Genomic DNA, 16,957 nt, shown 5'->3' with positions numbered 1-16,957 from the left:
GAATACTTTCTTACTTCATTTCAACAGTATTTAGAACAGCATGGCATTATTCATCAGACCTCACGTGCATTCACTCCTCAACAAAATGGGGTAGCTGAACAGAAGAACCGTCAGCTTCTTGAAACTACTCGGTCTATTCTTCATCACATGAATGTTCCGAAATGGTTTTGGAGTGATGCTGTACTCACTGCATGTTTTCTCATTAATCGGATGCCCTCTTTCATTCTTCGTGGTCGGTCCCCCTTCTCTATCTTGTTTCCCACTTTATCTCCATTTCCATTAATTCCTCATGTCTTTGGTTGTGTGTGCTTTGTCCACAATCTGAGTCCTGGAATAGACAAGATAGATGCACGCTCAATTAAATGTGTCTTCCTTGGCTACTCACGGACTCAAAAATGGTACAAGTGTTATAATCCCATTACCCGGAAGTGCTATGTCTGCCCTGATGTCACCTTTTTTGAGTCTGTCCCCTTCTTCTCAAGTCTTGAAGCACCTTCGTCTCCACCTGTACTTCCTCTTCCTCTTCCTGTCAGTGATCCAGTTCCAGATGCTGTTGTGGGAGTAGACTCGTCACCTCATCTAGTGCAGATCACCACCGAACGACCACCAATCCGGCAAGTGTATACACGTCGAACGACACCAGCCCCTCCAGCTTCTACCTCATCTGCGGATCCTCTCATGGCTCCTATTGTTGAACCTTCAGACCTTGACCTACCCATTGCCTTACGGAAAGGTAAATGCAGTTCTACCCTCCATCCCATTTCCAATTTTGTTTCATTATCTCGTCTTTCTATCTCACATCGCCTGTTTGTTTCACTTTTGTCCTCTATTTCCATACCTAACAATGTCCAAGAAGCTCTTAGTTCACCTGGATGGCAACAAGCAATGGAGGAGGAACTTTCTGCTCTTCAACATACTCAAACGTGGGAACTTACTACTCTCCCACCTGGTAAGCATGTTGTGGTCTGTAAATGGGTGTATACTGTGAAATACTTTCCAGATGGTAGTGTGGAGTGTTTGAAGGCTAGACTTGTTGCTAAAGGTTACTCGCAGTTGTATGGAGTGGACTACATGGAGACATTCTCTGGTGGCTAAGATTGGCTCTGTTCGTGTACTAATTTCCCTAGCAGTTATGTATGATTGGCCTTTGTTTCAGCTTGACATAAAAAATGTCTTCCTCCATGGTGATCTAGTGGAGGAGGTATATATGGAGCAACCACCTGGATTTGTTGCTCAGGGGGAGGATGGTAAGGTGTGCAGACTGAAAAAGGAAATTTATGGGTTGAAACAATCACCACGTGCTTGGTTCGGGAAGTTCAGCGAAGTGGTGAAGAGTTTTGGAATGAAGCAATGCTAGGTTGATCACTCAGTGTTCAATTATGACTCAAAAGCTGGGAAGATCTTATTAGTGGTCTATGTGGATGATATTGTCATTACTGGCAGTGATAAATTGGGGATTGACAAACTAAAGGTATTTCTACAAAATCATTTTCAAAAAAAAGACCTTGGAACATTAAAGTATTTCTTGGGAATAGAAGTTGCCTGGTCAAAACAAGGTGTAAATTTGTGTCAAAGAAAATATGTTCTTGATCTACTGGAAGAAACAAGACTGTTAGGTGCAAAACCGGCTGAGACACCTATGGAACCAAATGTTAAGTTGAGCAGTGATACAGGAGAAGTATTTGAAGATCCCGGAAGGTATAGACGACTAGTAGGGAAGCTGAACTATCTGACTATCACGAGACCCAACATCTCCTTTGTAGTCAGTGTGGTGAGCCAATTCATGTAGAACCCTCGTATACCTCACTGGGATGCAGTTCTTAGAAATCTGAAAGGAGGCCATGGACTATTGTATAAACCAGGAGGAAAACTTGAAGTAGTTGGGTATACAGATGCAGATTGGGCAGGCTCAGTGATTGACAGAAGATCTACTACATGCTATTGCACATTTCTTGGAGGAAATCTTGTGACGTGGAAGAGTAAAAAGCAAACGGTTGTGGCCAGAAGCAGTGCTGAAGCCGAGTATAGGGCCATGGCACACACTACCTGTGAATTAGTGTGGTTGAGGAATCTCCTTCAAGAAATTGGGTTTCACATGGATAAACCTATGAGATTGTACTGTGACAATCAAGTTGCACTCCATATCTCATCCAATCCTGTCTTTCATGAGAGAACAAAGCACATAGAGGTTGATTGCCACTTTGTGAGGGAGAAGGTTCTTGCTGGAGAGATAAACACAGAACATGTGGGCTCGAATGATCAGTGGGCAGATTTTTTTACAAAAGCTCTAACCTCAGGGAAAGTAAACTATCTATGTAACAAGCTGGGATTATATGACATATATTCTCCAGCTTGAGGGGGAGTGTTAAAGTGAGCCGAATAGGGGTAGTTTAGTCATCTTATGTTTGTTAAGTGATTTGCTTATGTGGCAGTTTTATTAGAGACACTCTGTCCCACACTTAAGTAAGGGCAGTTTAGTCTTTGTAAATGTCATTAGAATCTAAATGACTATTAAGGGGGTCGACTGAATGGTATAACCATCAGATTTCGACTGACCCTTCTTTTCCTTCTTCTTCTTCTCTTCTTCTTCCTCTTCTTCTTTCTTCTCTTCCTGGTTCGGGTTACTGTAGCAGCATTCGAAACAATTTCATATGACGAAGCACAAAATTTCCAACATATAACAATAGGCTTCAGCCACAAGTATTAACAAGAAAAAAAAAAGAAAAATAGAAGAGGAAGCAAGAATAAGTTATACTATAGCTGCTCGCTATGGTAGAAACAGAAAAACAATTCTTTATTCAGCCCTTAGTAGGGAAAAATTGAATAAAATAGATTGCTCTCTATAAGACCTGTTGACACTCTTTTATAGACCCAAAGTAGCAACTTCCAACTCATTTTTGGACTCTTGCTCTTGTATATCCAAACAAAAAAAAAAATAGAAACTTCCTTTTCAAACTTCCACATGTTGGATTGAGTTGAAATTCTACAGTATTGGAGTGGTCAAACAGTCACTTCTTTTCCCATTGACAATGCATCTGCAGATCTACTATTTAACACTTTTTCTTCAATTTCTTTCTTTGAGACTTGCTTTAGATTTTCTTATAAGCACTTGCATCAGATAACCTTACCTAGTAAAAAGAGTATGTTTTCATTTTCCTCCATGTTCTCCCTGTCAAGCTGAACTTCTAGAGTCAGGATAGCTAGCTTTTCAGATAAAAATGGACTTAATCTTGCTAATATTTTCTACTCGTCCATGATGCTTGTCTGTTATTCTTACTCCACTACCTTGGTTTCTTTCTGATTATGAGTCCAGATCTCCTGCCAACAAAATATGTTTCAACACCCTTCCAACATAATCTGACATCACACATCTTATACACGGTGGGTCCAAGTCTCATGGTGAGATGTGTGGTATCAGATCATGTTGGAAGGATGTTGGAATGTGTTTTGTTGGCAGGAGATCCCTACTCACTGATTACTACCCTGTCTCTTTTATTGACTAAGCTTTGATCTATTGGCTGAAAGACTCTACTAGAGCAAGATGTCACAGCTATTTATAGTACTACTTCTGATATGGATTCTGCCATGCTTTCATTTCAACTTAGTTTATGACTGTTTGCAGATTTATGTTCTTCTATACAAAGAAGTTGCTCTTGCTTTGAAGATTAACAGTGTTTATAGCAAGCAAAAACTTCTTAACATTCATGAGAATGTGAGAGTATTACGCTCTCCAGACCATTTCTCAGCTGGTGTTTATCTGTGGTATGCAGTTTATTGTGAATTTTATTTAAGTGTCATTAATATTGGAATCAGGAGTTCCATCATTTCTCTGGTTAATCAGTATTCCTATTGGATTGTTATTTCTGGTAATGTATAGGTCTCACCATGAAAAACTTGTTATTATTGATTATCGGGTCTGCTTCATTGGAGGACTAGATCTGTGCTTTGGCCGCTATGATACTGTCGAACATAAAGTGGGCGATTACCCTCCTTTGATATGGCCTGGAAAGGACTACTATAATCCAAGGTAAGTTTCTGTCTTTTGTCCTGTCAAAGAACTCAATGAACCTTTGCAGTAGATAAAGATTTTAAGAGGGAGCATAAAGTGAGAATGAGGATATAATCCCTCCATAGTTTCATCTAGTCATCTCTCTCTATGAGTCAATGAACCTGTATCTGTCTATTGGATGTGCTGTGTCAGTGTGTCTTTGAACTAATATTTTAACAATGTAATCTAATAAAAAATGGTTTTTGTTGGCAACAGTGAACATAATAATTTGGTTAGCAGTCTCACCCTCTGGTCTTTTGATTCCTAATCAATCTAATATCTATGGTCATGAACATTTTTGATGGTTTAAGCCTTTCACCTCAACTCAACTATGTTCCAAATAAATGGAAATTGATGCCTAAGTCAAGGTACAGAAATCGGCTTTTGTTGCATCACTGAATAATGTTTTTTGCTGGTTGACCAAACAAAATATTCGATTGAGAAAAGAAATGATATAATGTCATATGAGATAAATCTTTCAATTTTTATGTATATAATCCTTTTTACTGAAGCAGTGAATTTTGACATTATTTGGGATTGTTTGATTCAATTTGTTTTACTGTACTTTTTATTTATAGTTGATTATATAGCTCTTGCTGACCAGCCTTATCTTCTAATTCATAAATAGGATTTGTCCCTTTCTTATTATTAAGAATAGATTACTCTTGTCAACCTATTATATGTTAGAGGGGCCATTGGCCATTAGGTAGAGAGCATTAGATTTTCAGAAGGAAAACAAAAGGGGAAGGGAAAGAGCACATCATCATTTGACAAGAAAAGAATCCATGGAATTGCTGATACACTAAAATTTATGCCTTGAAATGTCAAAATATTACAGATGAGTTTGCTACAAATGTGGTAAACATAATTTTCAAGGTGCCAAGGCAAAGCTAGGCGATAGGGGAGTGCCTTGTTGCCTAGCCTAGGCATCGCCTAAGGGATGAGTTTTTTAAAATAAAAAATACATATATAAATCATAAGGTGGATCCCGAGGTTTTATTGTAATAAGTAGTGATCTTAACTAATAATCACCAGTTCTCATGAAATAAGTATAAACCCCATATCAATAGATAGAAAGTCAACATATTTATGAATTGAAAAATAAGAAAGGAAAGTAACATACAAAACATAAGGGTTGAGCCCTTGTTTTGGTCCTAGGAAGAAGAAGAAGAAGTCCTATTGATTGTTCTTGTGTGTCAATTGGATAAAATCTTCAAGTTAATTGTTACTTACCAATTCAGGTTTACAGTCCTAAAGGGTTCAAGACTATGTAACTGACTGGTGTCTCAATTGAATCCAAACAAACAAGAAAATAACAAAAAGAAACTGGTATAAGAACAACAATATTAAAACTATAAACCCACAATATGAATAATTTAGTCTAACAATATTTATTGTACCACTATTAAACATAAAATAAAAATGTAAAATATTGTGCGGTGTCTTACATTTAAATATGTAGGCATTTGGGCGAGGCAACTCTCCAAGAACGCCTTATCGCCTTGACAACTATGGTGGTAAGCAGGATGAATTTTATTAGGATCTGGGTTTGACATGTAATTTTTGGGTCCCTGCCTCACCAAAAGGTGAAAAAGGAAAAGGTAGCTCATATATGGTGAGATAAACTAATTTCTGTGTATGGTGGTAAGCAGGATGAATTTTATTAGGATCTGGGTTTGACATGTAATTTTTGGGTCCCTGCCTCACCAAAAGGTGAAAAAGGAAAAGGTAGCTCATATATGGTGAGATAAACTAATTTCTGTGTATGGTGGTAAGCAGGATGAATTTTATTAGGATCTGGGTTTGACATGTAATTTTTGGGTCCCTGCCTCACCAAAAGGTGAAAAAGGAAAAGGTAGCTCATATATGGTGAGATAAACTAATTTCTGTGTATAAGTTGCTTGCATGCTAGGTGGGCTGACAGGAATATGTTTCTGGGGGAGGGGTGTTTTTCCATGGCACATGGCAGCTCTGGTTTTCTATACTTTATTTATGCTGTTTTTGAGCTGGCTTCCTATTTTAGGTCCTTTGGCATTACTTTCCAATTCTGGATTGCTGTGTTTGTGCATTATTCTTTCTTCTTAATATTGTTATTTTTGTTCTACTTTTTTCAAGTATAGAATATTTAGCCTGAATGGCTAGATAGATAGATAGAGAGAGAGAGAGAGAGATGTAAGGCGTGAAGCTTCTTTTCACTATGTATAATTTCATGATTTTACATAAAATGATTAGAATACCTCTACTGAAATATGTATATTTCATCAGGTTACTCAACCTAAACAACTCAAGAAACATAAAATTCAAAAAAGAAAAAGATAAATAAAAGAAAGGTCATTACCCAATGTTGGTCTCAGCTATCTGGGGTCTTGGGAGACTAGATATGATCCTAATATTTGGCACTTTTTTGCACAAAGTTTCTGCTTTCATACTCAAACCCTCATTCTCATGCTTGCTGTTTTCTTGGTGAAAATATGTCAGAAAGTCAAAGAAGAGAGAAGAGAGAAGAGAGGAGAAAGAATTTGGAGTCAGAAACTTCGGCTGGAAGCACCAGCTTTTGTATTTATATTAGTGACCCAAAACAATAATAAAAAGAGAGAATTACAGATGTGCCCCTGCGTCACTAAAGAACAAATGGAGCTTTGTCAATCATGCCCAACTTGTCACATAAGTCATTGTGTCGCAAATGATGTAAGCTTTGTAAAAATGACTGCAAGTTGCTCCTTGGAACTAACATATGGAGTACACACTTCCCCATTAACAATTTTCTCCCTGATAAAGTGTTTGTCGACCTTGTAGAGAAGATGTGCCGAATGGCCCATAGGCTGTTTATTCTTTCTTGTTATTTATGTTTTTCTGTAATGGGCCTTATTCTGGGCCCATCCTGTCTATATTAAGTTCTTTGTAATTTCTTGCCCAACTAAGGGCCTCCTTGTAATTATTCAAATCTATCTTAATAAAATAGTGTTAGGGTGTTGAGAGAGAAAAGGTTCGAAACTCTCATTCTCAAACCCTCATTGCCGAACTCTCAAGCTCTCCTCTCTTCAGTTTTCTTCTTGGTATCAGAGCAGGCCTGAACTTCAATATTCTAGGGCTGGAAACTTAGGCTCGTGTTGCCTGATTCTTGGAGGTCATTGGAAGTGCCCAAGACTAGAATCTCTTGGAGAAGTGGTTCGGTGACCAGGAAGAATCAGAGAAAAAAAAAGGGAAGGGGAACAGCTCGGTTCTGGTTTGAAGCTCGAAACTGTAAGTTGTGCTCAGATTTCTGGGTTATTTTCTTATGTGTTTGGACTGTTGAAGGGTCCGAAAATTTCTGGTTGTTCTGTACTACTTTCGGCTGTGTTTGGACTGTTGAAGTGTCCGAAAATTTCTGGTTGTTCTGTACTACCTTCGGCTGCCATTGAATCTGGTTTAACCCTGAAATTTCTGGGCTGTTTTCACTCCTTGGACTGTCAAAACTGCCGAAACATCCTTGTAACAAGGCTGTAGATTGTTACTTATATTTGGCTGTTTTTGGGGGGCTGTACGAACTGTTCTTGAGGCCTTTTTTTCTTTTTTGACAGTGGGGTTGTTTCTATTGCCCACACTGTGTTTGTAAAAGGGCCTTTTCAGCAATACCAATTGGTATTTACTCTTCTTGGCTATTTCTTTGGTGGTTACCTTGAAGTCCAGATTTGAAAAGGTACTTCGGCTGAGTGCATAGTGCCTAGAAGTTTCTGATTACTTCTTGAAGGCTGAACTCAGTGTATTGCCTTCTTGTGGTCGGCTGAACTCAGTTCTTGCTCGTCCTCATTCAGTATACTTGTAGAAGTCATCTGAAATCATATTTGAAATGGTTACATGTACTCCTCAGAGTTTGAAAACAAAAATGGTGCTGAATATGGACTGGTTCAAGGGACTCCAAGTGATTCCTTATTGACTGCGACTACAGTCAAACTAGATGGAACTAATTATCTGGCATGGTCACAATCAGTAAAGATTTATGTATGTAGTAGAGGAAAGTGGGGGTTCATTTCCGGGAGTAAGAAGGCTCCCCCAGAAGATGATCCATCCTATGAGAAGTGGATGCAAGAAAATTACACTATCATTGGGTGGCTTGTGAACTCAATGCAGCCACAAATTAGCCAACACTACCTATGGATGAATTCAGCAAAGGAAATTTGGGACAGTGTTGCAGAAACCTATTCCCAAAAACTCAATTTGGCCCGAGCATATAAATTGAGAAGTGATGTAAAGAATTTAAGGCAAGGGGAGAAGCCTCTAGCTGTGTATTTCTCAAACCTGAAGTCTCTATGGCAAGAGATTGACCTAATAGAAGCTGTAACTTGGGACACCACCAATGATGCAGAGACCTACAGAAAATTGGTTGAAAGGAACAGGGTTTTGGAGTTCTTAACTGGACTAAACCCAGAATATGATATCACAAAACAGAATATTCTTTCCAAGGAGTGTGTCTCATTGTCACAAGCTTATGCATTGGTGAGTAGTGAAGAGAGCAGAAGGGTTGTCCAGGTTCAAGGGGCTGATATTAGTGATCACTTTGCCAATATGGGGGTTAAACCTAAAGGGAATGCTGGAACTTCTGGTGGCACAAGAAAGAAAGAAGTTATATGTGAGTACTGCAAGAAGCCGAAGCACACCAAAGACAAGTGCTGGAAACTACATCCTAATCTTGTTCCCATTCGGTTTCAGAAAAAACATGATAGTAAAAGATCAGGAAGTGCAAATGTAGCTGTCGGGCCAGATAGTGAAGAGATGTCTGCTTCTGCACAGTTGGCATTCATGAGAGCAGAATATGAAAAGTTTGGGAAGATGATCAGTCAGCTGGGTGATGTGACTTCTCCTTCCAACCCTTCAGGAAATTCTGCTTCTTCTGCATTTGCTCATTCAGGTATAAGGGCTTCTGCCAATCATGCTACCACTTTAGGTAATCTCAAGATCCCTTGGATTATTGACTCAGGTGCTTCTGACCATATGACCAATCTTTCTACCTTGTTTGTTTCATATGACTTGCTTCTTGGACGTAATAAAATCACTTTAGCTGATGGTTCACTTGCCCCTATCTCTGGTAAGGGAACCATCAAGGCTACGGATTCCTTGTTCCTACCTTCTGCCCTTCATGTACCTAAACTTAATACAAATTTGTTGTCTGTAAGTAGTTTAACCAAGTCACTAAACTGTTGTGTAACCTTTTTTCCTTCCTACTGTGTTTTTCAGGATCTGGAGTCTCAAAAGGTGATTGGGAGTGTCCATGAGGCGAACGGAATATACTTGCTTGATACTCCAGGACAATGCACTGATCATCTTGGGAATGTTGCTCTCGGATCTGTTTCTTCAGAGTCTGTTAGTCAGATTATGTTGTGTCATCGTCGTTTTGGTCATCTGTCTTTTTCTGCCTTGAGTCATCTATTTCCTGAACTATTTAAGGGAATTAGTTTGTCCAGTCTTCATTGTGAGTCTTGTAAATTGTCAAAGCATTGTAGAAACAATTATCCTTTGAGCAATAAAATATCTTCTTTTCCTTTTAATATTGTGCACTCTGATGTGTGGGGGCCTTACCACTTACCCTCCATGGGTGGCTACAAATATTTTATCCTGTTTATTGATGACTTTTCTCGGTTCACTTGGATATTCCTGATGAAAACCCGTGATGAAGTTCCAAGACTAATAAGACAATTCCATGAATTTGTTCTAACCCAATTTGATACCAGGATTAAAATCTTCAGATCTGACAATGCAAAAGAATACTTTGAGAAGAACCTATCCTGCTATCTCTCTGACATGGGGGTTATTCATCAAAGCTCATGTGCTAGGACCCCAGAACAGAATGGGGTTGCTGAGAGGAAAAATAGGCATATTGTTGAAGTTGCAAGAAGTATCTTATTTGCCTCACATGTTCCTACAAGGTTTTGGGGTGATGATGTTCTTACTGCTACCTACCTTATAAACTGTATGCCATCCAGGGTTTTGGGGTTTAAGTCTCCCTTCAATCTCCTTCATCCGGACAAGGACCTTTTTCCTGTTCCTATTTGTGTCTTTGGCTACACCTGTTATGTACATGTTCCAAGTGTCCAAAGGCATAAATTTGAACCCAAAGCTCAAAAGAGCTTTCCCCCTTTTATGGTTCCTCTCCAGAAGGACATTGTCCATAGGGGGAGGATTTGTCACAAGTGTTTGCTCTTCCTCTTCCTGTCCCTGTTGAGTCTCTCGATGTGTCTGCTTCTCCTTCAAATGTATCAAGGGTGGATCAGTCATTTCGTTCTCCCTGTCCCAGTGTTCTTCCCTCTTTACCTCCTCGTCCTATCCTCAATCCCAAGGTGTATCAAAGGCAAAGATCTAGAAATGTGCAGGTTGTTTCTCCTACAATACATGAGCCTCGTACACTTCCAGTCACAGAAGAGACAACAGGTACTGTTTCAGCACCTTTGGAGTCATCCTTCCTTGACCTTGATATTCCCATTGCTGTTAGGAAAGGAAAACGGAAGTGCACCACACACTGCATTTCCAAGCACCTTTCTTACAGTTTGCTTTCACCTTCATACTTTGCCTCTCTCTCTTCTGTTGCTTCTAACCCTATTCCCAGGTCTGTGTTAGAAGCTCTTAAGATTCCAGAATGGAGGGATGCTGTGAGATCTGAAATCGATGCCCTACACAAGAATGACACATGGGAAGTGGTGGATTTGCCTGAAGGGAAGATCTAGTCGGTTGCAAGTGGGTCTTTACTATCAAATACCGAGCTAATGGCACCATTGAAAGGTACAAGGCTAGGCTGGTTGCAAAAGGCTATACACAGACATATGGGATTGATTATTTGGAGACCTTTGCACCTGTTGCCAAGATGACATCTACGAGGGTTCTTCTATCTTTAGCTGCTCACTTTGACTGGCCCCTTTATCAATTGGACGTGAAGAATGCATTTCTGAATGGTGAACTACATGAGGAGGTTTATATGTCTCTTCCTCCAGGGATGTATGGAACTGATATGAAAGAGAAGGTATGCAGGCTGAAGAAATCTCTTTATGAACTAAAATAGTCCCCTAGAGCATGGTTTGAGAGATTTAGAACAGCACTTGTTAACTTTGGTTATGTGCAGGCACTGTCCGATCATACTCTTTTTGTGAAGAGGAGTGGACCTCTGGCAGTATACCTCATTGTGTATGTAGATGATATTGTAGTGACTGGTAATGATGTTTCAGGAATTCATGATCTAAAATCTTTTCTCCATACAGAGTTTGAGATTAAAGATTTGGGGGAATTGAGATACTTTCTTAGCATAGAAGTGGCTCGATCCAAGGATGGGATTCTTATCTCCCAAAGGAAGTATGTTCTTGACTTGCTCTCTGAAACTGGAAAGATGGGTTCTAGACCAGTTGCTACTCCTATTGATATGAGTCATAAACTCTCAGCCTTAGAAGGGACATTGTTAGAAGACAATGGAATCTTTCAGAGACTTCTTGGGAAACTTTTGTACCTATGCATGACTTGGCCAGATATTGCATATGCAGTCAGTTGCATTAGCCAATTCATGCATGCTCCCCGAGACACTCATATGGCAGCAGCAGAGAGAATCCTATGTTATTTGAAGGGCTCCCCAGGAAAGGGTATTCTGTTTGCCAAGCATGGTCATATGAAACTTGAAGTCTACACCGGTGCTGACTGGGCCAGAAGCATTGATGACAGAAGATCTACTTTTGGGTATTGCAGCTTGGTGGCTGGTAATGTTGTTTCTAGGAGAAGCATGAAACAATCGGTTGTTGCTCGGTCTTCTGCTAAAGCAGAATACAGGGCCATGGCACATGGAGTTTCTGAATTATTATGGCTAAAATCATTGATGGAAGAACTTGGGGTTGAATATGACAAGCCAATGATGTTGTACTGTGATAATCAGGCTGCCATCAACATTGCTCACAACCCAGTGCAACATGATAGAACCAAGCATATTGAAGTTGATCGACACTTCATTAGGGAAAGGGTCTCTTCGGGTGAAGTGTGTCTTCCTTTCATCACATCTGAAGGACAATTGGCAGATTTTCTCACCAAAGGCATTCCCAAGGCAAAACTTCAGCATGATACCAGCAAGCTTGGCATGATTGACATCTTATGCTCAGCTTGAGGGGGAGTGTAGAGAAGATGGGCCGAATGGCCCATAGGCTGTTTATTCTTTCTTGTTATTTATGTTTTTCTATAATGGGCCTTATTCTGGGCCCATCCTGTCTATATTAAGTTCTTTGTAATTTCTTGCCCAACTAAGGGTCTCCTTGTAATTATTCAAATCTATCTTAATAAAATAGTGTTAGGCTGAGAGAGAGAAGGTTCGAAACTCTCATTCTCAAACCCTCATTGCCGAACTCTCAAGCTCTCCTCTCTCAGTTTTCTTCTGACCTCAATATGTTTAGTTCTATCATGAAGAACTAGGTTGGTTGCAATGTTGATAGCAGCCTTGTTATCTCAATACAAGGACATGGGGATGTCAACTGGAAAACCCAGCTCACTCAGTAGATTCTTTATCCACATAACTTCAGCCACTCCATGGGACATTGTTTTCTATACTCAGCTTCAGCACTAGACCTAGCCACTATATTTTGTTTCTCGCTTCTCCACATGATTAGGTTTCCTTCCACAAAGGTACAATACTCACTAGTGGACTTTCAATTATCAACTAATCTAGGCCCGTCAGCATCTGTATACACTTCAACCGTCAAATGCCCATTCTTTTGGAATAGTAAACCAACTCCCAAAAACTTCTTTAGATACCTGAGGATTCTTTCGACAGCCTCTAAGTGTATGGTCTTAAGGGCATGCATGAATTGACTAAGAGCACCCACGACATAAGAAATGTCTGGTTGGGTCACCGACAAGACCACACTTTTAACTAGTGCTATGCATCTTCATTCTTCTTAATATAATTTTTTTTTATTAAAAATAGAGAAAAATGAGATCCTCCTTCCTCTTCTTCTTCCTCATCCCTCCTCCTCTTAAGTAGGCTTACACCTCCTTGTGTTCGGGAGGCTTACACCTCTTATGTTCTGAACTACGCCTCACGCCTCTAGGTAGTGTAATGCCTCATGTCTCGCCTCTGCGTTTTAAACATTGGGTACAACTTCAAATTGCTCCACAGCTCTTGAACTCGGTTGGCCCTTGCGAAGACAAAAGAAAACAAGAAATGGAGGGGGGTTAGGTAGAGGAGGAATAACCTGGACATGTTTCTCCTTCATCCTACTCTCCCCTTGAGGAGAAACAGGAAAAAAAGGATCACTCTCAAAGAAAGACACATCCATAGAAACATGGTATTTCCTGGAAATGGGGTCAAAACAACAATAACCCTTTTGAGAAGAAGGGTAGCCCAATAACACATGGAATAGCACAAGGATCAAGTTTACCAGTTACCACGAGTAGGAGACAAGTCTTGAACAAAACAACAACCAAACACACACGAATAGGGATAGAAAAGAAGGGAGCTTTGGGGAACAGGAGCTGATGAGGGGCCCTATATCCTAACAAGCAAGGTGGCATATAGTTGATGTGAATGAGTAACCTACAAGAAACTTCAAGGAGATGGAGGTTTTTTCTTTCTGCAACACCATTCCGTTGTGGAGCTTTGGCACAAGAACTAATATGGATGGACCTACACAAAGCAAAGAACTCTGTAAGGTCACTATGGAAATGCTTTTTGGCGTTGTCATATTGGAAAATTTGGATCTCCATCTAAAATTGAGTGAATATCATGTGTTATAGATCTTTTACAATTTTAGGCACTTTGTCTCAGATGGTAAAGTAACAGGGCCCCAAATATTAGAATAAACAATATGAAAAAGAAAATCATATTTATTATTTCTTGAAGCAAAATGATTTCTATAGTGTTTGCTCAACTAACAAGTTTGACATGTGAATTCAGACACTGACATTGATTTAAACAAATCTAGAAGCAAAACTTTTAATGACTCAAAATATAAATAACCCAAATGACTATGCCATAAATAAACTGACTCTTACTAGACTAACTTTTAGACTCAATAACCGCAAGACTAGATTTATTCTCCAACATGTAGAGACCATCCACCATACAACCTCTACCAATCATCTCCCCCAAGCCAAGGCAAATGCTGCATCACACAAGAAGGGAAAAAGGTTACTGTTAGAGTCGACTAAAGAGGGGTATTTTAGTCTTTTCCATCTAAGTAATGTGTTAGTTATATGTCTCATACATGTGCAGGGGCATTTCTGTCTTCGTATACTGATTTGTTAAATTTAAATAGATAGTCGACTAGGTTAGACTCTTTGTCTTCTCAGTTCGACACTTTTCTCTTCTTCTTCTCTCCCTTCTCTCTTTTCTTTCTCTGCTCTCAGTTCGACTGGACAGCTTTCTCATGGTATTAGAGCGCCACTGATAAAGGATGATTACAGCCTTCTATCGATCAGCTCTTTTCCCTCCCTCTTCTCCTTTTTATTTTCGTTTTTTTTTTTTCTGGTGTGAGCAATTTGGAGTAGAAGACTGGTGAAACCCAGATATCTGCGGCAACCTCTAGGGTTTCAGTGGCTTCACTTCTGGTGACAGGGGGCGAGTGCAATAGTTCGAATGAAAAGAAAAAAAAAACAATTTTTTTTGTTGTGTGGACTGCTGTCACCATGTGTGACATCCGTGGTGGTCAAGTAGGTGCAGTCGTGGTGGTCTGAGCCCTCTAATGAGCAGTTTCAAGAGGGATTTTCTGTGGTTATAAATCTGCCTGTTCGCAGTACAGTAGTGTTCAAAGTGGCTGAATGTATGCTAGGGCAAGTTCGTGGTGATTATAAGTGTGTTGGTGTGGTAGTTGAAGAATAGTAGTTGCACTGTTTGGAACTGATATTTTTTTTCTTTTTTATGGGCAGAACCAGCTTCGTAGATAGAAATGGCATCGATGGATGATGCGAGTGGTGACCAGAAATCGAGTGTGATGATCTCCTCTGATTTAAGTGTGCAGATGACATCCATCAAACTCAATGGTGAAAACTATGTTCTGTGGGCCAAATCGGTGGAAGTGTTTCTGAAGGCTAAGAAGAAAGTGAAACATGTACGGGAGGAGAAACCTAGTGCTGAATCCCCAGGTTTTACTGATTGGGAGCAAGAAGATGCTCAAATCATGACATGGTTGTGGAATAGTATGGAGCCTAAAATCAGTGTTAACTTCATGTTTTTAGATACAATAAAGGATATATGGGAACATGCCAATAAACTCTATTCTAGACAAGACAACACTACAAGAGTTTATCAGCTTTATCAGGAATACTTCAGTTTGTAGCAAGGAAATCAGACTCTTGAAGAATATTATGCCAGTATGAAAAATCTCCGGAATGAATTTAATGTCTATCATCCCTTAACTCCGGATGTCAAAATTCAGCAACAACAAAGGGAACAACTAGATGTTACACGGTCCTTAGTGGGGTTGAAAGCAGAGTATGAACTTGTCAGAGAACAGATATTGGGAGGATCTACTCTCCCTACTCTAGAAGAAGTGTTTGCCTGTCTCTGTAGGATATCTCTTAGCACCACAGAGAGTAACATACCTTCTGATAGGTCAGCACTTATTGGCACTCGAGGTGATTCTTATGGGCACAGAGGAGGTGGTCGTACAATTAAGGGAGGTTGTGATAACCCTATGGGTGGTCGTAGCAGTGGAGGAGGTCGTGATTTAGGGGGAGGCCGTGGCAAAGGAAGGGGGAGCACTACTAGGAAATGCACACATTGTAGGAGAGAATGACACACAGTTAACTTCTGTTATGATTTGCATGGCCCACCATCCACATGGGCTAATCATGTAGCTGTTGGTGGTGGTGAAGTTAGTGATACTCAACCAATTGATCCAACATCTTCTACAGTCACAACTACTTCTGGGGAGGAGATGATGAGTATTCCAAGAGAGGAGTATGAGAGATTACTTCAAGCCACTTCACATCAGAATACTGCCACCCTTGCTCATTCAGGTATAGCTTGCCTAGCATCCAAACCTTAACCTTGGATAATTAACTCTGGAACCTCTAATCACATGATTAGGACTCCAGGTGTGTTTTCCTACCTTTCTCCAACCTCCACATCAAATAATGTTACCCTTGCCAATGGATCTACTTCCCCCATTTACGGTGTTGGTAATGTTAACACAACATCTCTTTCTTTGTCTTTTGTTTTATACGTTCCCAAGTTTCCTTTTAATCTTATGTCTATTAGTAAACTAACCAAATCCCTTAATTGTTTTATCACATTTTACCCTTCCTCTTATGCTTTTCAGGATCTAACGACGGGGAAGAAGATTAGTGGAGGGCATGAAGCTGGCAAATTGTATTACCTTGACGGTGGTGGTCTAAGTTGCACTTCAAACCTCTTTGACTCCTCTTCAGTGGCATTGTAGACTTGTCCATCCATCTCTTAAAGCTCTCAAGCTTCTTGTTTCGTCATTGATTCGTCTGTCATCTTTGCAGTGTGAGTCGTGTCAGCGTGGGAAACACCATCGAGTTTCCTTCAGTCCTAGAGTTGATAATCGTATGTTGAGTCCTTTTGATTTAGTTCATTCAGATGTTTGGGGTCCAATCAGAATTGAGTCTTATAATGGTTACAGATATTTTGTTATCTTTGTTGATGACTGTTCAAGAATGACATGGCTTTATTTAATGAAAGAAAGAAGTGAATTATTTTCCATTTTCGAAAAGTCTCATGCTAAAGTGCATATGCAATTTGGTGTTTCACTTAAAATTCTTTGTTCCGACAATGGTAGAGAGTATTTTCTTTCTTCACTTCAGCAATACTTGGAACAACAAGGTATTATTCATTAGACATCTTGTGCCCACACCCCTCAACAAAATGGGGTGTCTAAGAGGAAGAACCGACATCTACCTGAAACAGCTCAGTCTCTTCTTCGTCATATGAATGTTCCTAAACGTTTC

The 16,957-nt window shown here is 39.8% G+C and overlaps 1 protein-coding gene across 2 annotated transcripts in view; it reads left to right on the top strand.

Moving 5' to 3' along the window:
- The window catches only part of LOC104589011 (phospholipase D zeta 1-like), a 189,508-nt gene that overhangs the window by 137,304 nt on the left and 35,247 nt on the right, over positions 1 to 16,957 (top strand). For both annotated transcript variants that reach the window (XM_088886667.1, XM_088886666.1), the window contains exons 9-10: positions 3,623 to 3,762; positions 3,878 to 4,027. In XM_088886667.1, coding sequence (XP_088742793.1) covers positions 3,623 to 3,762; positions 3,878 to 4,027 — 290 coding nt within the window. The remainder of the gene's footprint in view (positions 1 to 3,622; positions 3,763 to 3,877; positions 4,028 to 16,957) is intronic.

Source organism: Nelumbo nucifera, chromosome 4 (assembly GCF_055504915.1).
Source record: "Nelumbo nucifera cultivar China Antique chromosome 4, China Antique-T2T, whole genome shotgun sequence".
In the NCBI taxonomy this organism is placed as follows: domain Eukaryota; kingdom Viridiplantae; phylum Streptophyta; class Magnoliopsida; order Proteales; family Nelumbonaceae; genus Nelumbo; species Nelumbo nucifera.
Note: the sequence above shows the minus strand (reverse complement) of the source record. Positions and strands in the feature narration are given on the sequence as shown.